Source organism: Neolamprologus multifasciatus, chromosome 15 (genome assembly GCF_963576455.1).
Source record: "Neolamprologus multifasciatus chromosome 15, fNeoMul1.2, whole genome shotgun sequence".
Classification (NCBI taxonomy): domain Eukaryota; kingdom Metazoa; phylum Chordata; class Actinopteri; order Cichliformes; family Cichlidae; genus Neolamprologus; species Neolamprologus multifasciatus.
Genome location: NC_140453.1, coordinates 39,684,189 through 39,707,331, shown reverse-complemented (window position 1 = coordinate 39,707,331; position 23,143 = coordinate 39,684,189). Strand labels below are relative to the sequence as shown.

The 23,143-nt window shown below is 40.4% G+C and overlaps 1 protein-coding gene and 1 long non-coding RNA gene across 5 annotated transcripts in view; one reads left to right on the top strand and one right to left on the bottom strand.

Annotated features, from left to right (window-relative positions):
- LOC146502758 (uncharacterized) overlaps positions 1 to 23,143 on the bottom strand; it is a 453,186-nt gene that overhangs the window by 423,539 nt on the left and 6,504 nt on the right. The window lies entirely within an intron of this gene.
- Positions 1,486 to 22,976, top strand: slc5a6a (solute carrier family 5 member 6a). 4 transcript variants are annotated; one of them, XM_085132984.1, is made up of 18 exons: positions 1,488 to 1,713; positions 10,035 to 10,136; positions 11,550 to 11,789; positions 11,898 to 12,119; positions 12,731 to 12,796; positions 14,344 to 14,395; positions 14,496 to 14,563; positions 14,805 to 14,959; positions 15,274 to 15,414; positions 15,521 to 15,650; positions 15,740 to 15,828; positions 17,238 to 17,350; positions 18,072 to 18,139; positions 18,396 to 18,482; positions 18,698 to 18,867; positions 19,052 to 19,155; positions 22,122 to 22,243; positions 22,329 to 22,976. In XM_085132984.1, exons 3-18 carry the CDS (start codon positions 11,664 to 11,666, stop codon positions 22,536 to 22,538), a joined length of 1,923 nt encoding a protein of 640 aa, XP_084989110.1. In that variant the 5' UTR covers positions 1,488 to 1,713; positions 10,035 to 10,136; positions 11,550 to 11,663; the 3' UTR covers positions 22,539 to 22,976. The 4 variants fall into 4 exon arrangements, with proteins under 4 accessions (XP_084989107.1, XP_084989110.1, XP_084989109.1 ...); XM_085132983.1 differs by having other exon boundaries at positions 1,488 to 2,498; XM_085132980.1 differs by lacking the exon at positions 10,035 to 10,136 and having other exon boundaries at positions 1,488 to 2,498.

Below are 23,143 nucleotides of genomic sequence, written 5' to 3'. Positions count from 1 at the left end.
TAACTGGTGTGTGTTGTCTGGATTCATACATAGATAAAGTTGGGTGTCATCTGCATAGCAGTGAAAATGTCTGCTATACCTTCTGATGATACTGCCTAAGGGAACCATGTATAATGTAAACAGAGGAATGGGGTCTAAAAGACACATTGACGGTTTGGAGGAAGTAATTACTGGAGTTAACTCAGAAAAGAGAAAAAGAGTAAATGAATATCAATGGTACTGAAAGTAGCTGTACATAATGTTACATCTGTGAGATAATTATGAGTATTTTTTCTCTAATGGTTCAAATTTTATTTGTGAAGAAGTTCATGAGAACTTGAGAAGAAGAAGAAACCTGGGTGATGATGAATAGTAAGATCGTCTAGCTTTATGGAGGGTTTTTTTTTTTATAAAGCAGCAAACTATTTCTCCAGGCTAAATGATAATCTTTAAATTTGTGAAACGCCATTTCCTCTCCAGCTTACGAGTTATCTGCTTTAGGTATGCATTTGAGAGTTATACTAGGGAGTCAAGTAGTTCTGATTTGAGGCTGTCTTTTTCACAGGAGCTACAGTATCCAGAGTCATACATAGAGAAGAGGTAAAATTATTAAGAACATAATCGACTTTTCTTGTAGTAGTTCTTGGTAGAACTCTCCCAGGTAGCTGCTGTGCTCTGTGTTGGTACAAGACATGGTGATAACAGTGGGTGAAATGTATTCTTAAAGTTAGTTACAGCACTATTAGAAAGTGGCAGAAATGTTCCTGGCAATAAATCTCATACTGTTTAAAGTTGTTTATTTCTCCTTACATGCTGCCACATATGTAAGAAAAATTACATTTGTGGGTTGCACCTGTGACAAACTTGCCAAATCTTCTCTGCCAATGAAAAACAGCTTCATCTGCTACTGATTGTGTAGGTCACACTGACATGAGCAGCACACTCAAGCTGATCTCACATGTGTTCAGTGGGATTGAGGTCAGCATTATCATGTTGCCCGACACCAGAGCAACAGCAGTTTGTCGAATGTACTGGCTCACTCCTAATAACCCTGCAACTTTGTTTTGCAGAACACCAGCTTTAAGTTTTCCAATGGCACAGTCCCTATCTAGGTCAGTCAGATGTGGTATTCTTGGAGCAGACACTGACCCTGTAGCAGGGTCCATGTTCACAGGTGTTGCCAACTCGGCTAACCTGATTGTCATCACCTGGGCTACCCGAAACTCAGAACAACAGTCAATATCAGAATAAGCTGTTTGGCATTGGCAGAAAAGACTTGGCTACTTTTGCATGGGAGCAACCTACAAATGTGTTTTCCTTACATGTGGGGCACAATTTAAGAGGAAATAAACAGGCTAAAACATAATGAACCAAACACAAATTTCCTTGCTTTTACATTTTGTGCTAAGATTATCTTTTCGTGCCTGTGTTTGAAGCCAAGGGATTAAAGCAGTCATTTGATGTTATGTACCCTGACTTTCTACAGTATCATCCCTCCTCTGTAGTGCCACCGTTAATTCAGTGAGGCGCATGAGTCACCAGCCGGAAGAGGGGACAGAGATGTGTGCAGCTGCGTATTTACCAATGCGCACTGGGAGCAGTGAAGGATGTCATGGGGTCCGTTTTGATAAATGTCAATAATGCATTGTCTGAACTCGGAGCGAGCGTGTGTCATCGGGGGTATGAATACTGAGAAAATGTCTTCATACTAGCTTTGGATATGGAAAAGGACAGGTAGGATACAACCGTGTGCGTGTGATCTGCGGGGTGAACGAGGGATATGTCAATGAGTCGGCAAAATCAATCAGCTGCCATTGCCATGGTGATCAATTACCAGCGATGATGACGTGTCCCGGTTCCCCGGTACTGTTGCGGCTGCTCACTGGCATCACGACAAACATCGTCATCATGCCCGAAACGATTGCAACAATTACAGTGCTCCCATGTTCTGTTGCCTCAATTCATTCCCGGTGGAAAACTAGAGCTCTCAAATCATAGTCTAATATTTAATGATTTCTAGAGCGCCAGAGCAATCTATTCCCTTCACAGATTTTAGAAAGACTAGTTTTATTGGATTTGGGAAATGGAAAGAATGGGCTGTGAACGTATTTCAAATAATTGCAAACCATTTATTAGCATTCTGATTTATTCTTCACATTATTAAAGCATCCTTTGGGTTGTGTCTCAGTGGTTTAAATAAAGTTGCCACTGCCAAAGATCTTTATAAGAGCAGCGTCAACAAATTAGCAGGATCTTGTATTTAAGTACCGTTAAGTACAAAGTTGACATGATGGAGTATTTCAATTTTACGAAACTACTTGTGTAACATATTTAGTAGATACCCGGCAGTAATTTAAACCCAATGAAATATAGGGAGGTGGTTAGGTTTAATTTTAGTTTACGGGGAGCACGTGAAGGCATCTAGTGTCAAGGATAATGGGAGGTCCTACTCATGAAGTGGCTTCAACCCAGTGATGTGTTGCAATTACAGCAGGTTGCCAGCGAAGACTCGTCCACAGGTAAGCATGCTGAGCTAATAAATTCACTCAAGAGGAAATATTATCAAGGGCGACTGGTATTCGCTTGTTTAGCTGTCGCCGAGGGCTCTGACAGAGCCGGCTATCAGATTAGTTTCACGTTGGTGCACGCGGTACCAATGTGAAGTTTAGGTCAGGGTGACTGGGAAACAAGACCATGTGGGCGCACTGATCAGTATTTACCTGGCTTCGTCTGGTCGTGCTTCTTCTTTAGGGTTAAGTAATGTCTCTTATAGCTATCCTGAAAACGGAACTGCAGCTACGTAGCAAAGGTGAGCCGATTTGGCTAGCTGTGTGGCAGGCAGCTGGAATGAATAAGCGCGTGGGGAGTCTGTAGCCTGCTAATGTGTCAGTGTTTGCGTTTCCACGTTAATGTTCCTTACTCTGCTGGGAGCAGCATTAAGTGGAAGGTTTTACGTGTGTTTTTATGTTTCACACTTAGCATAACAATACAGCAACCAGCAATTCCACTCAATGTACTGCTTACGGTGGCTTAATTACCCAGTGACGTTCACGTCAGTATTTACGTATTCTTAAAATTGTTGCTCCACTCTGCTCTCAGGTACTCAGAGATAAGTACGGCGAATAACTGTGTTAACGGAGCCTGTCTCTTATCACAATTTTTATAAGTCAACTACAAAATCATAAAATATTACATTACAAGAGATCCCTGAACTGGAATTTGATAACTCTGCATTTTTGTAGGGTCTAGGATAATGGATGTGTGACAACCGTTGTGATTTGACGCTGTATAAATAAAGTTCATTTGTAACGTATTTATTTAAGGACATTCTTCTTTTGCTGCCACATTTAAAGTGTCGCCCAATCTAAGTGTCCGGTTTTCTCAGCTTATCTGTTCTGCTGCCAGTGAGAAACTACACCATACTCTGCAAGTCAGTGTTCAGACACCTCTGGCGTTATGTTACCAGTTATCGCTAAAGAATAACACACTGTCATCATTCACTACAACAACAACACTTGCATTTTCATAACAAAGCTCATTAAGTGGTGATATCAGGGTTGGGGTGTAAAACAATCACTGGTGATTGCTTTATACTCTGCTTTGCACTATGCACTTTATCTTTGTTGCTTATAAAAAAAACAAAAACAAATCCACTGTCTCCAGTCTCCCCCCACCCCCTCTTACCTTGATATCTGTGCTCGTGGTGATTCTTTTACAAAGCAGATCAGGCTGTGGCTCAAGGTTTAATGATTGCTCACATTATTGGGCTTTTAGGGTAACTGAGATACAAACTCAGTTGGACACTGTGGCTGCACAAATTCCAGAGATGATGACAGTAGACCAGCTGTGCCTGTGTGTAAACATGGAGCTTGAACATGTACAGTGTCTCTGAAAGTGATGCATTTTTTAATGGTCAGTATATACAGTAGTTGTGGATTACCTAATTTCTTATTGTCATAACCTCATAGAACTCATGGTCCAGTAGACAAAAGAAGTTAAATATATTTACCAGAACACACCATTTTTATCCACGAGTCATTTTTCTTATTGAGTTGAGGAATCCTGTGACCTTTATGCCACTTTTACAACTGACTTTTATATCAAGTGACACACTGAAACTAGGTTTGATCACTAACAGCAATGGTGATTTGGACGGTGACTTGGGCAACATACTTAACCTTGAGTTGCTCCCTTTGCCTTCACTGAATTTTCAATTTCAAATTTATATTGCATCAAATCACAACAACAGTTGCCTCAAGGTACTTTATATTGTAAGGTAAAAACCCAATAATACTACAAAGAAAGCCCCAGCAATCTGATGATTAAAATTAACATACCCAAATCTTATTTAGCCTGTCCGCAGTTGCTACTCCTATACAAGCCACTTTGCAACCCATTTCTGCTCCACAGTTTGTCCTTTTCATCCTGTGTCCGATTTAATAGATGTTGATCTTTTGTATGCTGGTGTCTTGATGCTGGTTTCACCACCTTCAGCATTTCATTTAATTGGGGCAGAGGTCTTGGAACATGTCAGGAAATGGAAATCAGTGTTTTCTCTTCACTGAAATGGTCCTCACTGTCCAGATAAGTATAAATTTAGAAAGTCACTTGGAAAGGACAAGTTGCACTGAGTTTGGTCAGACTGTCCTTGGAATTGCCTGAAATTGAATTTCAAAAAAAAAAAAAAAAAATCTGTTGGATGAACAATCAGTTGGATTTTTCTATTGGAGATTATGTATCTGAATTTCAGGAGCGGGACCACGCCCCCAAACACGCTCCTTCCAGTTGCCATCTATATAGGTTCTCCCCAGTTCTGCAAACTGTTCATTCTCGTTTATGTGCCCCTCCCTCCCTCTGTCCTTGTTCTCAATTCTTTAACTTCTTCACTTCTATTTAGTACATTTGGATTTGCCAGGCCCGGGAGCCGTTGCCAGTCCCCTTCGAGGCCTTCCCCAAACCGCAGCTCAATTCATGTCCAAGCATTCACCTTTACCTACTAAAACACTGTCAATCCTAAAATGAGGACGTGGGCCCAGCTAGTGAATTACACTACAAAGGATAATAGGACATTGGTAGTATTCTTCCCATTTGCCTTGTAGTCCCTATTCTTAATATCCCGTGAGACCTAAGTTGCTTTAAGAGGAATGTTGGTGTTGAACTCTGATTGTCTGATGAGGAGAATGAAAGCGCGTGGGTTGCTTTTAAACGGATTGTACAAAGCATTGGCCCTATTCAGGCATTGCTCCTGTACAGATGCAAACCTTCCCAGGCTCACCCTCCCTCGCACCACCAAAAAGCAGGTTTCCGGTTTTTTTTCTCTACAACTCACACACTACACAAGGATGATGCCACCAGCTCTGCTTAGACTACCTCACGTAATGTACAATCATTGTCCCATAGTTGCTAGGCAACCATGACCTCCATGACCTCGTTGTGGTGTTTTGCGTAAGATGGCGCAGCCACCGCTGAAAACGCACAGGCACACAGAGCATGGCTAAATAAATAAGTTTGCGCTTGGACCACTGAGACCCTGTACACCATATAAAGGAATTTTCCCATTTTCAACTGGTGCAGAAGTAAATTTCTTGCCATGAGTCTTCCTTCCTATTGAGCAAGCCATTAAGTGTACACTATTCAGACTGGAGAAGCATGTGGGGTTGCTGTCAAGTGTCCGGTTAGAGGCCACATAGAGTGAATGTTCTGAGGCCCACACAGCATAATTGCAGATGGACATGCAAATGGTTGTCCACACAGAACTTGTGCTCACTTTTTGAGTTACGCAAGTGTAGTCATCAATTTCTAGTGAACTCACGGACAGGAAAAGTACAGTACTGTGCAAAACTCTTGAACCAGCCCTCATTTCTTTATATTTTACTTCCAAGGACCTAGACCTTCTTGTATTTTTATTTTTTTTAAGCACTGGTGTGGACAATAATTCTTCGGTCTTTCAAGCTTTTTCTTTGGACATTGGCTGCTTTTTCAGTCATTTTCAAACCACTCAAAGAATGAACCAGCATTGGCAAAGAACCAATTTTAAATAGTATCTTTAGGCTTTTTATTAGCAGTCTGCTACAAAAGGACATAATGTATTCCAATTTCTTTGGTTGAAAAATCCCACAGATAACAGATGAGCATAAAGTAGTCTTGGACCAATAAGACGATTTCTGAAAAACTATTAGTCCAAATTATGGTAATCACTAGGTCTGTATTCAGACCTGTGCTGCTCCTCTCTTGGACTTGGGCCCACTGTGGCTGAATAACAACCCCGGAGTAACTAACCTTGGCTACTGTTTGTCAAACTTAAATCAGCAGATTAACTGTTCTTAAAGCTGTTTTTTTTTTTTTTTTATCATTCAGGGTTTTTTGTTATCATTTTTATTCAAGATCAAATATGTCTTATCGTTTAAAGTTTTTGAATATTTTATTCATGCTTTTATCACAACTTGCTTGAACCACTGTAATGCACTTTGCATGGGCCGTACCAATGCTTCACTCACATGCCTCAGTCATTTCCCACATCCTGGCCCCCTGCCACTGGTCTTCATGTTTTTTTGGGGTCCATTTTAAGATTTCATTTGGTTTTAAAACTTTTAAAGGCTCTGTTACTACTTGCATTTCTGAGCTGTTGACTCTGTACATCCCCTTGAGGTTGCAAAGGTCCATAGACCAGCAGCTCCTGGTAATTCCCAAAAGCTTGAGTTAAAAAAAAACAAAACAGGCTGACCAGGCTTTTTCAGGTGTAGCCTTTAAACCCTATAATCATCTTCCTGCCCATGTTGGAGTGCCTCACTCTTAAAACTCATTTTCACTCTTTGGCTTCTAACTCAGAATGACAGCACAAGTTATTGTAGTTGTATTGTAGTTTTTGTTTTTATTGTTTTAGTGTTTTGCCATTTGGTATTTTTGTGTTATGCTTTGTCATGCAAAATAAAACTGGATTGGATCATGTATGGGAAAAGCCTGGTATTTTGCACATTGTAAGCTCAGTTGATAGCAAGCAGTAAATCTGTGCCGTAAAGGTCATTTCATGTGGATTCGGGTACTTTGATGTGAGACATTTGGATAGCCCCTGCTCATGTCCCATATGGAAAAGATATATCTGAAGAATCCATAGCTATAAGGCCATGTGAAAGGATTGTGTTAAAGGTAATTATGTCACCCCATATGGAAAAGAAATAGAAAAAACATCAGATTTGGCTTGCTTATAGCTATGGATTCTTCAGATTTCTTAATATATATATATATATATATATATATATATATATATATATCAATCATTGATTCATATAAAATATTGTTTCTACTGTATCAATAGAATCACTACTTAACAAAAAGTTAAGTGGTTAAAAAAAAACGATTATGTCTTAAAACCTTTTAAAACTGCATCTACTAACTGCCTGGTGGGCATTTGAATTTGCAAACCATGATGAACTGTTACGACAGATCTTTATTGCTGTTGTGAGTTATTCTGCTCTGTTTTTATACTTGTACCTTTGGTGAGTAGCTTTGCATGTTTCCATTACAAAATGATCCTCGTTATACTGAGCCTTCTTGAAACCCCTCATTCACTGATTTGAACAAGCCGTCAACAAGGTTGTTGCCCTCGTTTTGCCTCTTGCAATCAGAAGAGCTGTACAGCTGAGATGAGCATGAAAGCAATATTTGCTTTCTGTGATATCATGCAGTTCCAAGAGTGAAAAAAGAAGATCCAAAATGGTTCATTTAGAGCAGACTAAAGGCTCATATTTTGGCTCTTAGGGCTTAGTGCATTTTCAACTATGAAGCAGTGACTTCAGTGTTTGAAATCTGACTTCTTTGAGGCTGCAGACCCAAAGCTCACTATACATACGGATGAAAGGCAAGGTTTACTACTTTTCTTTCTTGGACTGAGCTGGATTGCATCTACAAAAGCACATGTGAATCTGGATTTAGATACAGCGTTTCCCACAGAAGAAGATTTTATGTGTGTGCATAACCACACATGCACAAATTTAGGCACAGTCACACTGTCATGATAAATAAGGCAGCAATATTTTGTTCCCTCTCTAGTAAATTCCCCATTTCCTAGTCAGACTCAAACTCTGCCATCTTTGACTGCAGCTTTCTTTCTTGCTGTGCAGATTGCTGAGGAACAGTATAGCTTTATCAGTTCTTCATTTTCTCAGAGTTGCCCTCAAGCTTGCAGCAGATCTCCAGAGCAGAGCAAGGGCTGCTGTCACCAGCTGTTGTGCCAGACAGTAGAGTTGGAGTTTGACTGCAGTGTGAGAGATTGGAGACAATGGAATAACAAGCACAATAGAAACCTGTCCAGCCTTCCCATAGGGAAACAGTAGAAGAACAAAGGTAGCTGTTTACAAGCTACTTAAAAACAAGAGCGCAATAGTGAGCTAATCATGTTACTGTCCTGAGCAGATGAAGAAATAAAAAAAATTCTTGGGTGGCCTGCATGTGGGCAACACTGATATAAAAGCGACCCATTTTGTGTTGTGACATTAAACAGCAGCACTGTAACTCTGCTCTGCGTTATGAGACCTTTTGAATGAAACCAGCTACACTGGCAGCTGCTTCTGTTCCCAACCTGTCACAGCTGTGTATGTTAGACATAATGAGCCACTGGGATATAAGTGGGATTTAAGAACTTGTTTCATTGGCCAGTGTTTGATCAAACTAGCTGAGAATATTACACAGACGTGTGTGTGTGTGTGTGTGTGTGTGTGTGTGTGTGTGTGTGTGTGTGTGTGTGTGTGTGTGTGTGTGTGTGTGTGTGTGTGTGTGTGTGTGTGTGTGTGTGTGTGTGTGTGTGTGTGTGTGTGTGTGTGTGTGTGTGTGTGTGAGAGAGAGAGAGAGAGAGAGACTGGACTGACACACACACCTTCATACACCAAGTTGCTTTCTGCACAATGCTCAGTCTTTTGCACATTTCTATTGCACTGACGTGTCTGCACTGTCTTTGTTTTGTTTGCAATTTTTGCACATTGCACTTTATATAGACCTGTGTTGATTGTCTATGTCATATGTAACACCACAGTCTTGGAGGAATGTTGTTTGTTTTCATTGTGTACTGTACCACTGCACATGGTTGGAATGACAATAAAGCCAGTTGATTTGACTTGACTTGACCTTTAAAGACATTCTCACACATCTAGTGTCACTCCTGCTAATCCTTCCTGAGCTTGTCTTTTAAAAGTTGCTAGAATGGAAACAAACAAGCGCTCCAGCCATGAAAATCTCAGATCTTTCACTACTTGTCATTTGAAACATTTGCACTTCAGGTGCCATTTACTGCTGCCAACATATGAAGATGTATCAAGTAGCTTTCTGAAGAGCAGCTGAGCAGGTGTCCATGTGAAACTGGTATTTGTGTAAAGGCAGACAGTGACATTCCAGATGGAAATCTCATAATCCTTGAAAAGCAGTCGGTGTCAACAATGTTGGCAGTTTCCTAAAGCACCACTTTTGCTACTTCTTCTTCTTTCTTTCTTTTTTCCTTTTAGTAAGTTGCTCTCACACATTCTTTACTATCTGATCAGACAGTTAACCTTTGATCAGCTGTTGGGTGACACATTAGACACAAACAAAAACTGATGTTTCCACACAGCAGGACCTCATGGTTAAACTAAGTAATTGAGACTGACAAAGTCTCGCTCTTTGCTCTGTGCCCGACCTTTTTGCAATCAGCTGCCCTTCAGCTTTTTCTTGTCATAAGAAGTGTGGGATAGTGCAGCTCAACACGCTGTGAGAAAGCAACAGCAAGAAAGAAAAGCTGGTTTAATATGTAGAGGAGAGGGAGGAATATTTTCAGTTGAGCGCTGCATGGAGTGAAAATGAAGGGGGAGGAACAATGGGCGAATCATTTTTTCAGCATTAAACAAAGTACAGGGAACACGATTGTGTGTCTTGTTAAAGCATAATAACATGTTGGATTTTATTTGGTGAAATGAATCCTTATATATTGAATCCTTTGTAATAATATTGTGCGAGATCATTTGTCTTACTTGCTTCACAGGAGGGCTGCTTTTTTAAAAACGTACAGAGCTTCTCCTCTGTCTTCACAGTTCTCATGTTTGACCGCTGTGACAAGGCAGGATACTTCCTCCAGTAAACCTTAAGTGAGGGTGTTGAGTGTCTGTCAGCCTGCAGCAGCTCAGTCTCAATAGGTACAGTCATTTCTTCTTTTCCCATAATTTTGTTTGTGGTATTTGTTTGTTTGGTTTTTTGATACCTAAGAATTGCATTAAGTAACCTAATTACATGTTTGTCTTGCAAACAGTTCATTTATTAGACTGACACAGAAACTGTTACATCATGATGCATAGATACTAAAATCTTAGCAGACGAATAGAAACCACCCGTGTCATATGTAACTCTCAGCAGGTTAAACTGTCATAATGAGTATATATCAGGCATTTATTTGCACCATAGATGGTATAAAAATATAGCTATATAACTTCCAGATCTGAAAAGTTAAACCAAAGCGCAATTGCCTAAAACCTGCAGTTCTTAGTGGGCACCAAGAGATGATTACTGTTGATGCAAATGGATTTATGGGAAAATGGGCCTCTGTCCTGACCTCTGTAAATATCTCACTGTTGAGTTTATCATGGGCTCAGTCACACATTTCTGCTCCTGTTGAATAAAATATTAGGTGCATTTTATAAATTTTGCTATTTCTTAGTGTCATAAAGGAGCATATTGAGGTACCATATGCTCATTGGTGAATAACTTGTGATTAACTAGTTGCCAGTGAGTGTGGTCTTACATCCATCTTTTTTATTTATGGTTGATGCACACCCTCGACGGAGAGGCCAAAATGTTTCTGGAGAAGTGTCTGAGAGATGTGTGAGGAGATTTCATAAGAAATTCCAGCAGGCCCAAAGCCGGCCCTACTCAGGCTTCTGTGCAGAAGATTATGATTCAAAGAAAACTGAAAAAATGTTAATGAATTTCAATCCTTTAAATTCCAGAAAGCTAATAACAACTTTGAGTGAGGGAGAGTGTGGGGACTCAGTGGAATAAGTATTACACACTAGATGAGACAGTATCCTTCCACTAGCAAGAGCAACTAGTTATTGAATGACTAACCTGAACTGTGTCTTAATGGAAACTTTCCAGACCAGATTCTCCAAAAGTTTGTTTGTAAAAAAAAAAAAAAAAGAATGATAATAATAAATAAATAAAAATAAATAAATAAAAAATAAAAATGTAAAAGCACCAGACAGCAGAGCATCTGGAAATTCGAATGGTAATTATAGGTAGTGGATCATCTCTGTGTATCAGCATGGATGAGTGTTAGAGCTGGGAGTAATGCTGGAGTCTTATTTTGAGATTTGTTAGTCGCACCAAAGCGAAACAAAATGTTTAAAAACCACGCACTCCTGTTTCTGTTCAAAACCCAACTCTTTGTTACCAAACTCACAAAAACTGTCCCTTCAGAATTGTTATTTTTGCATACAATATCTCCATGCCTCTGCTGCCTCAGTATATTTCTGAGCTGCTGCCCATGCTTCCTCCAGGTTTCAAGTTGGATAAATAACTTGACATCCTTTCCTACTTCCTCTTGTTTTCTCCAGCTCTCAGCAGGTCTCCCTTTGGGTGAGGTGTTCTCTCTGACATTGTCATCTCAGCCTCTCAGAGGCTGTGCTTCCAAAGGCCTTCACTCTCCCAGCCCCTCCACGTCTGTCCTCATGGGGGAGGTGGTGCAGATGCACTTCACCACGGTGGACTATGTCATTTTTGCTTTGCTGCTGGTGGCCTCAGCTGGCATTGGCCTCTTTTATGCCTTCTCTGGGGGACGCCAGCGCACAACACAGGTAGGATTTTTTTTTTTTTTTTTTTTTTTTTATATTGAAAGAGTACAAAGTCAATTTTCCTTTTTAAATGTTAATAAATATTTGTGACGCCTGTGCTGTTTGCCACAGGAGTTCCTGATGGCTGACCGCTCGATGAGCTGCCTGCCTGTGTCCCTCTCCCTGCTGGCCACGTTTCAGTCAGCTGTGGCCATCCTGGGTGCTCCATCTGAGGTGTACACATTTGGGACAGAGTACTGGTTTCTGGGATGCTCCTATTTCCTGGGTCTTCTCATTCCAGCTCATGTATTCATACCAGTCTTCTACAGACTGCGACTGTCCAGTGCGTACGAGGTATTCACAAGAACAGTTAACATGATTAGACACCTGTATCTGGCCTTTCTGTTTGTGTTGTCCTGTTTTTGCTTTGTCATTGTCATAAGTTTCCTTGGGTTAATCTCTTATCTCTCACACACACCGTAAACAAGACAATGAACAACCATCAGGCACTTGTAGTTTGACCTGACTTGGTCTCTGTTTTCTAAAATGATTACAATTAATAATCTTCTTTTTTTTCTCTGCATTTTTCAGTTTTGCACTCTCTCAGCACACTTTTTTTTTCTATTTTTGCCTTTCTCAAGTATGATCTCAGAGCTTAACATTCTTATCTGTCTTATCTGTGTTACCCCTGACACATTCACATCAGAGAAACAAATGTCCTTGCCTCAAGAATCTATGTCTCTCTTTATCTAAACTCCAGTCACTGTTCCTCTATTGAGGCTTCTGGTGCTTAACTACAAATGACTGATGTCTAAGCCGAAGATCAGAACTTAAACAACCATTTCTGATCCTCAGTAAACATCTAATGTGCTGAATGCATATTACAGGCTGTCTCTGAGATGATATGTGGTTAGATTTTTGATTTTGCTCTTTTTTTGTTTTCTTTTACATTCTTTCTTCGACAGTATCTGGAACTGCGATTTAACAAGACTGTTCGCATATGTGGGACTGCGACCTTCATCTTTCAGATGGTATCTTTGTTTATTTGTGAATCTTTATGAATAAGTGATGTTTTAATGTGCAATAGATACCCAGTGAAAGCTTAAATCATCTGAAACAGAGATCATATATTGCAGATTATTCTACATTTATATATCGACAGTAACTAGTAAACTGGTATTACAGTTGTCTTTAAATCAGTCTTATTGCTTTGAGCTGTTTTTAGTCACATCATCGTGAGAATTTCCAGATACAATGCAAAATCTTTACCCACCCACTGCACTGGATCACACAGCACAGTTAACACTGGGCTTCACAGTTCACCTTTATGTGCTATTTAACACTGGTAGCTTGTGCCAACAATTAATAAGGAAAAAAGAAATAAAAATTCCAAAAAACCCCAACAGACCCATGGTTAGTTAGTTCAGTCTGGGGATGCATTAGAGTAAAGGTGTTCTGGTTGTGACAGCAGTGCTCGCTGTACTGTGAGACAATCATTAGTCTCTGTGTACGGAAACATCAGGCTCCACGTAAGACATTGTTTTCCTAACTTTGTATAATCTAACAAAATTCAAGAATAGATCTCTGATAATGGAATTTGTTAGTAAAACAATAAATGAAAAGCGGACCAAATTAAACAAGAACCACTCCAAGAGTTCAAACCTCCACCGAAGCATCTCACTCTCTAGGCGGCGTAATATTAGATATTGATTTGTGAATAACTGGGCATGAATGACTTGAGCTTATGACATAATATTATACTACAGTGCATTTCTGTGTAGCTCATTCTCTTTTGACACTTTCTTTATAGATTTAAAATGTTTTGGGGTCAGACTAAAAGAAGGGCAGATATTACTAAATGTTACTAATCCAAACAAAGGCAGCAGAATTGTAAGCTTAGTTTTAAAGTTAAAACATTTTATGAAAGTTTGACTAAAAAAAAGAAAGTCCAAAGTAACATGACATTTGAATCACTAGATATCATCCCTATATGTTGTCAGTTCAAACCATGGCTATAAGAAACAGAAGCTCTATAAAGCATTTTTATCACTTGAAGGAGAGGTCAGAGGTCACATATGTGACATATTTTAAATCTTTATATGGTGCATTTTATATGTGACACACACATACTTGTTTCATTATGACTTTCAGTCGCTCCCATTTTTTTCTTTACACATTACACATTTGCAGGCATTCATTTATGCACAGGTCTGTTAAAAGTAGCAACACAGCATTTCAATCAGGTTGAGATCTGGACTTTGACTGGCTCATTGCAACACCTTGATACTTTACTTTTCCAATAGTTTTTTTCCCCCCAATAATTTTTCCAAATAAACAAAACACATAAGAACAGAATACATGAAGCATAGTTTTCTTTGTCTTTTCTTCAGAACATGTGCAGACCTTTAGAGTATAAGACCGTATCATTTATCTTCTAAAAGATAACCCAGGCTGATAAACCTGCCCTGTACAGTGTATTTAAAAGAGCTTTATGAGTGAACTCCAAAATATGACCTCTGAACTGTGTTCTGTTTCTGGGAGCCTTACTCTTCTATATTGTTGGTTTCTTCCTCTGCAGGTCATTTATATGGGGGTAGTCTTATATGCTCCAGCACTAGCTCTTAATGCAGGTAATGCATGGGTCATTACTTCATTTTTCATGTTAGGTCACACCTAGAAGGTTGGACAACCTGTTGCAGTGTTCAATGTTTTCGTTCTGTTCAAATGCAGTGACAGGATTTGACCTATGGGGGGCAGTGCTGGCTATGGGATTGGTGTGCACTCTGTATACTGCTTTGGTAAGTCTAAATTCACCAATCTTAAGATACATTTATCAGTTTGTCATTTCGACAAAACAAGTCTTTTAAAAGATTTTCTCCAGCTGCAGCTTATATATTTCATAAGAACAAATCCTTACTAAGCAAGGGAGTGAAAAACACTGGAAAAAAGCTTAGGCAAATTTAGGAAGTTCAGATGAGATTACTTGTAATGATGAACATTATGGTCCGATGTTAATCTGCTACTGTTCCTGTCTCCCAGGGGGGGCTGAAAGCAGTGATGTGGACCGACGTGTTCCAGACGGTGGTCATGTTTGCAGGCCAACTGGCAGTCATCGTGGTGGGGACTAGTCAGGCAGGAGGAATAGCAGAGGTCTGGAGGAAAGCCATCAACGGTAGCCGTATTTCTGGACTAGAGTAAGTAGTTTGCATATTTGAAAGGCAACTAAATTAAAGGAGTTCTGCTTTACTCAATGACACCAGGTAGAAAACAGGAGGTAAAAATGGAATTCAGTGATTTGCAAATGTCACAAATCCATATTTTATTTACAGCGGAACATAGAAAGACAAAAAAAAATGAGCTGGAGTCAATAGTCACATGATCGGGTATAAAAAGAGCTTCTTAGAGAGGCAGAGTTTCTCAGAGGTTCACCAATCTGCCAAAACTACTGCCTTTACATATTTTGGAACTACTTCTTGCAAAGGAGCTCTTTCACTCTCTACCTTTGTAGCCTGAACCCCAACCCTCTGGAGCGCCACACCTTCTGGACACTTGGTGTTGGGGGGGTCTTTCTGATGTTGGCTCTGTACGGTGTGAACCAAGCCCAGGTCCAGAGATACCTCAGTTCCCGCACAGAGAAAGAAGCTGTCATGTGAGTAACATAAAGTTGTCAGAAAAAGCTTTGCTAACGCCTTCTGTTTAACAACCACTAAACCCTATTGATAACCATTTGTTCGTCACCCATTGTGCCTTTCCAGGTCCTGCTACGTAGTCTTTCCATGCCAGCAGGTTGTCCTGTGTTTAGGATGTCTGATGGGTCTGGTCATGTTTGCTCGCTATGGAGAAGACAGCCCTCTGGATAAGGGTTACGTCACGACTAATGATCAGGTGAGCTCTTATTTCATCTTTTAAAGTATCAGTAGATTATTATTAATGTTTTAATTAATAGTGTTTAGTTTCTTTTTTTTATTTTTTAGATGGTGCTGTACTTTGTGATGGATGTGTTCAGAGATCTGCCTGGGCTTCCGGGGCTGTTTGTGGCCTGCCTCTTCAGTGGAGCGCTCAGGTGAATAACCCAAGAACCACGACTGATGGTCGGGATTCACACACCCTTACACACTCTGTGTTATGACTGATTTAAGGTATTGTCATCTATTATCTCTTAGTGTTAAAAGAGCACATCACATGCTGTGTGAATCCACGTTGTATTCACTTTTTTTGTATTTTGTATTCAATTAAGCTAACAGAAATAGGAAAATATTAACAGGACATTGGATTCATGGAGAGATTGTTTGGTTTCTGGGATTAAATCAGAACTTCAGCTATCTGTCCCTGGTGTTTACCAGATGTTTATTCAAACTAATTTGGTAGCCTTTTTGACTATGTTCATAAGACTTTACTCACAAAAATCCAGATTAACCATTACCAGATAGGTGCAGGATAGCCAAAGTACAGCAAGCTGGCTAACCTAATCTTACTTGCTAACATCCATAGCAAAATCATGAGTCTGTGGAAATTCTAGTTGGCTAAACTACTAGAATAGCGTGATCCTTGAGGTTAACTATATATGATGTACAAAGGTATATTGACTGCAGTTCACTATGTTATTAATTGCACTGGTGTCATTATTAACAGTTGTTTCCTGGAAGTTTTCCAGAGCACTTTAAATAGAGGTCGTGTTTCTTGGATTCGTCTATTTATTCGTGGCACTGATGACACTGCATATATAGCTAGATTTTGTGGCATTCTGCTGTGAAAATGGTATACATGTATTTATTTTTTTAAGTCTTAAATTGTGTTTTTAAAAAGTGTTCTGCAAACGTAAAAGTAAATGACCGCTGAACACTTGGTCGCAATCCTTCCTGTATCAACTTTTATAGCTGGTTACTACCTTACCACCCAGGCAGAACTACAAATGGTGTTTTAACTTATTCATGTTATTTATAACCCTCGGACTGAACCCAGTACTTTTTTTTTTTTTATTTAAATTATGAGTTTTGGCAATAACAAGTCAGGCTGGCAGAGGCTATGCTGCTTTATCAAAATGTCAAGCAGCTGTGTGTGTGTGTGTGTGTGTGTGTGTGTGTGTGTGTGTGTGTGTGTGTGTGTGTGTGTGTGTGTGTGTGTGTGTGTGTGTGTGTGTGTGTGTGTGTGTGTTGTACTTGTAGCACTCAGTCAGAAGGCATGTCATTACCCTTTTAAGTTGGTTATTAAACAATAAAATGTAGTATATAAAAACATATTGAGTCCATGTTAACACTTTTACATGCATAGTTATCAGCTTTTCTTTGATGTGCAGCCCAAAACAAAGAGTATCAGCGACTCTCGCTTGAATAGATCTCACTGTAAAAGTCAGGCGTATGAGATGATGGCGTTCTGGTTCCTGGAGGCTTGTGCAGTACAGATGTGTTTAAACCACCCTTAACTTTCACTTAAACCGGTTTGTTTGTTGGTTTGTTTGTTTTCTTCTTCTAGCACTATTTCGTCAGCCTTCAATTCCTTAGCAACGGTAACTATGGAGGACCTGATTAAACCTCATTTTCCAAATATGACTGAAAGCAAGGCCACGCTGCTGTCCAAAGGACTCGGTGAGACAAGTGGTGGAGTTTTGTTTTCTCATCTGTGCTCTAAACATGCAGTTATGTTGGCGTTCAAGTACTGTTGTGTGACTTTAATCTGGGATTTGGTTTTTGTTTGGGGTAAAGAATAATTCACATTTTACTTGCATGCTTAATGGATTCGAGCGAATATAGCCCTTTTCTACTCTGCTGCAAGCCTCGTTCATTTGAGTGCTTTTATCTAACATTAACACTCCAATGGACACATCAGGTCTGACCCCCCCCCCCCACTACCTTCTGAGCCACATGCTTTTATTCTGGTATTAGTAGTAGATGTTTTCATTTTACTTGAGTGTACTGCTGTTGTTTTATTATCTTAATGTCGGTGTATTCTACGCCATATTTTTAGAGTAGGGTATCTAGGTCAAGAAATCCTTATTTATTCTTAACTAGGTGTAGGCCCTCATTCACAGTCTAAAACGAGTATCAAGTCTTTCCCTGTTCTAGACGAAGCTGCTGTGCTCATAGCCAGAACTGTGCTATCAAACGATAAAAATCATAGTAGAGAACAGACTCAGTCTGCAGCAATCTGAAGTCTGATCTAGCAACTCACGTGTGTGTGTGTGTGTGTGTGTGTGTCTTTACCAGAGTAAAGATGCCATACAGTCCATGCTTTGCTTTTTATGTGGTTCTAAATACTTGAAGTTGGAGGTGTAACCACTGTGTGCTTTTTTTTTCATCTGCTCCACAGCCCTGGGTTATGGTCTGGTGTGTCTGGCTATGGCCTACATTGCTTCTATAATGGGATCTATGCTGCAGGTAACTGTTCATCAAAAAGTTTGAAAACACTTTATTACATTTAAGTGAATTGAAAAGTTTTGGAAAGTGAATGGTGGTAATCATGGCACTGGTTTAAAAAAAAAAAAAAAAGACTATTCATACAAGACAGTTGTTAACTTTCTGCAGAATATTAACAGCAGCAACACAGAGACACTGTAAGTCTTTAGTATTCATTATTGTGATTTGACCTACAGTTTATTTGTTTTTTTAATTAGTTCTTCTCGTGTGTCCTCAGGCAGCTTTCAGTATCTTTGGCATGGTTGGCGGACCCCTGCTGGGACTCTTCTGTTTGGGAATGTTCTTCCCCTGGGCAAACCCCATTGTGAGTCCTGTTTTAACTTGGGGCTACTAATAATTCAGTGTCTGTGAAGGTTCTCAGTCATCCAGGTCATTGTAGTCTAAGGAGCTTGCAAAGAAAAGTATCTGGACTTCTTTTGGTTGCTTGAAAAGACTACTAATAATTCAGTGTTTGAAGCGGCTTTTGTTGCTATTTTTGTGGTCAAACATAAATTGACACTGCTTCTGTCCTCCTGTCAGGGTGCAGTGGTTGGGTTGGTATCGGGCCTTGTCATGGCTTTCTGGATCGGCATCGGGAGCTTTGTGATGCGCATGTCTGTTCCCACGCCAGCACCTGCACTCAACGCCACTGCTCTGCCACTGTTTGATAACATAACTACCACTGTCATGACCACCACAGTCAAGTCAGGGTAACACATTTCATCTCAAGATAAACCACTTTAAATATGGTTTAGTAGTGTTGAGTGCTGGTTGATTGTACAGATTACCAAAGTTTGATGTTATAAATATCAGTCAGCATGGACAGTAAGGCCAGCAAGAGGGAGGTCATTTAAACTGTTGTTTTTTTTTGTGTGTCTTTATTCCCTCTCTCAGGTCAGCTGGTGTGAAGACACTCTACTCATTGTCCTACATGTGGTACAGCGCTCATAATTCAGCCACTGTGGTGGTGGTGGGACTGATAGTTAGCCTGCTAACAGGTATACACATGTAGCTGTAGTCTGTGTCACAAATGGTTTACATAGTCTGTTATATAAGCTTATTGTTTCTTTCCTCTTTTCCACTAACCCAGTGGACACCTTGATTCCCCAGCCAACTTGGCCAATATAATGACTCTGCCATTAATGTTAGAGAATTAGCTCCATTTACAGGATATGACTAGCTAGGAAAACTTTAGCATTAGCATCTTTTGTGTTACAACTCTAGAAGAAACCTTCAGAATCATAAATTATTATTCTGCATCATTATATTTAAACCAAAAACTGATTTTGACCATCCATCCATCCATCTTCCTCCGCTTTATCCGAGGCCGGGTCGTGGGGGCAGCAGCCTAAGCAAAGCAATTTTGACCAGTACTAATTAATAATTTAACATTAACTTTGGGATTTTTTTGACCTGTGAAATGACCAATATAACTCTCACATATAGGTGTGATGTGCTGTTGACTAAATGTTGTCTTAGCTAGCATAGCATAATGGAATTGCGCATTCATTGCACCATGTTGGCATTCTGGTCATATAGCTAATGTGTACACTATAAGAACCTGTAGCATCCATATGCTTTATGGGCAGTGTTGGGAAGGTTACTTTTAAAATGTATTCCATTACAGACGGAATACGTTACAAAATACATTTTGGGGCATGTATTCTGTAATACATGCCCCAAAATGTATTTTGTAACGTATTCCGTTATGTTACTCAATGAGAGTAATGTATTCTGAATAGTCAAAGGAGCTTGCAAAGAAAAGCGTCTGACTTCTTTAAGTTGCTTGAAGACGTTTCACCTCTCATCTGAGAAGCTTCTTCAGTTCTAAGGTCAAATGGTGGGGAGTCCCAGATTTAAACCTAGTGGGTTTAAATCTCCCCGCAGAGGGACAAAAGGACCCCCGATGATCCTCTAATCGCCTGAGCCAAGGTGTGAAACTGGGGCTACGTCCACACGTACACCGTTTGAAAACGGAGATTTTCCGTTTTCGTTTTAAAAAATAATCCCGTCCACATGTAAAGGCAGAAATGAAGGAAAACGCTGCTAGGAACATGCCAAAGCAACAGGTGGCGATATATTCCTAACCGTGCAGAAATGTTGGCCAATCAGAAGTCTAGAAGCCTCGGTGGGAAAAAGTAAACAAAGCTGGGGCATAGAAGCAGAACAGAGTCGTATGTGTGGAGGGACAGTAACTGTGTGTGTATATGTAAGCATTTAAACACTGCAGAGAGAACAATTAAGAGTAACAGTGTTGTAGAAATTCATTTCACCGAAACAATAACGTGGCGGACAGTGTGACGTCAAAAAATGTGCACACCTTTGACGCTGCGTTTTCTCCGTTTTCTCCGTTTTTCTTGTCCACACGTAAATGCAAAATTCAAAAATATCCACCCTGACTGGAGTTTTTAAAAATCTCCGTTTTCAGTGACCAAAATCGCCGTTTACGTGTGGACGAAAGGTGCAAACGCATAGAAAAATCTGCGTGTGGACATAGCCTGGGTGTGGGTCCCAATCAGCCAGGGTTTCGGATGAGCTCGTTGTGAAACCTGGCCCCACCTTATCATGCGAATTTGCAGGAATTTGGGTTTGTGGGCCAGGTTTCACAACGAGCTCATCCAAAACCCTGGCTGATTGGGACCCACACCCAGTTTCACACCTTGGCTCAGGCGATTAGAGGGTCATCAGGGGGTCCTTTTGTCCCTCTGCGGGGGGATACTCCCACTAGGTTTAAATCTGGGACTCCCCACCATTTGACCTTAGAACTGAAGAAGCTTCTCGGATGAGACGTTTCACCTCTCGGATGAGAGGTGAAACGTCCAGACGCTTTTCTTTGCAAGCTCCTTTGACTACGATGACCTGGATGACTGAGAACCTTCACAGACGTATTCTGAATACTTTGATAATATAATAGGTAATCCATTTTTTTTAAACTACGTGAACGTACTATTGCTGTGTGAATTATTACTTTTACTGAAGGTTACTCGCCATACCAACACCGACAAGATTTTTTAAATCTTAATATAAAATGAGTAACAGTAGGGTGGACGGCTACAGTAAGGCTGCACTTTATGCAGCGATCTCGTATAGAAAACTGTTTCACGCGTATATAAAACATGTCCGCGGCTCCGAACCGTAGTAAAGGGACCTCTGGCTAATACGTCGGGTTCCGTGTCGGGCTCGTAGCCGAAAACTAGCTTTACTTTTTTTTCTGGGTCAACTTTGCTAGCGAGAGACAGAGAGAGGCGTTGAAAGGCTGCTTCAACAGAACTTGTTTCAGAGAAAAACACAAAAGTGTACAGTCAAGTCTTAATAGCTTACTTACAACTGAGCTCGTCAGGCACTCTTTTTGGCTGCAGTGGTTATTATATTTGCATGCTTCCATCTCCCGCTTCTGGTCGATGACAACTCGTACTTTTCCTTTTTCTCCCTCCCTCGCTCACAGACACATAACGTGTATGGCAGTCCATTCTCCCTGCAGCACGGACTACACTGCCCATTCTTTAGATAGCCCTAAAGAATGCAGCTTCTATTGCCTTCATATTAAATCATTTTTGTGAATAATTCTTTAAAATATTTCTTCACGTCATTATGCGGGCCGCAAGTAGGGGTGACATGGGCCGCGAGATTGAGACACAGGAATTACAGCCTCTTAATGCGTGTTTTGTTTGGTGCGTGGAAACCAAAAGTAGAGAGGGCATAGCCGAACATATGAAACAGGAAAATAAAGCTGTGTAATCCCTTTATTTCAGCAAAGTAACTGTATTCTGAATACCACCTTTTTAAATGGTAACTGTAACGGAATGCAGTTACTCATTTTGTATTTTTAAATACCTAACACCAGTACATGTATTCCGTTACTCCCCAACACTGTTTATTACACAGAAACTGTGTAATTTGCTCTTCTGATAAGGTCCAGTCAGCCTCTTCTGCACATATCACCCTGTTACTGTCATCACACTAGGGCCTATGAAAGAGAAGGAGCTGACCCCGGGCACAGTGTACCCCGTCCTGGGCACGCTGCTCTTTTTTCTGCCCGACCGCTACAGAGAAAAGCTTTGCTGTATCACTCCTCTGGCTCAGAAGGTAACCTCATATTTCCACTTGTTTCCACTTTTGTTCGTCTTTCAGTATTTGTGCTTTCAATAGTGTGTTTACCCTTGTTGGCCAGCCCACACAAATCAAGACACAGCCTTATCAAATGGCCCAAAAGGACCGCAACGGAGAAGCTTATTCCAAAGAAGACACTGTCACAGAGGAGAAGGAGATGGAGAGCGACAGAGCACAGACGGAGGAGGAAGACTCGGAGGATTCGAGAACTCGGCCCTCGTGCCGGCTGACGGCTCACACGGTTCACATGGTTCAGGAGACAGCCTTGTGATCCTCTTTTTCTTTTTTGATGCACAAATACACTTTCAGACCAACTGCTACTCTGTGCAGTCTCTCTCTCTTGGTGAGAAGTGCAACAGATTTAAAAAAAAAAAAAAAAAAAAATCAGCGATGATTCTGTGGCACTAAATTTGAGTGTTGCTACTCACAATTATTTTTCTTAAACAACTTCAAATGAGCTTCTGCCAGGCTGGAACTGAGCTTTGGAAGCACAGGCGTCAGCAGAACTCCACCGGTTATTCTCCATTTGTAACAGGCTTTTTAGACATGTCCCCACATGTTCAGTCTGAAGTAACAGACTTGGGCGGCTTTCATGTTTGTGCTCGACAAAAAACAGAGAATCAGCTAGTTAACAGATACTTAATATAAAATGTGTTATTTTTATAGAGATGCTGGAAGCACAAATTCTAGAACATGTACAAGAGAAAATGAAGTAAAACAGACTGAACTTTAACAGAGGGCATGACAGGTTTGTGCTTCTATGATAGTGTAGTGTCTTAACAGGACCTCAGTTTGAATAGTCACCTTCTAGCTGCTAATGTAGATGTCTAAATACAAGTCCATTAAAGTAGAGCTGCGAACTCTGATGAGGGCAGA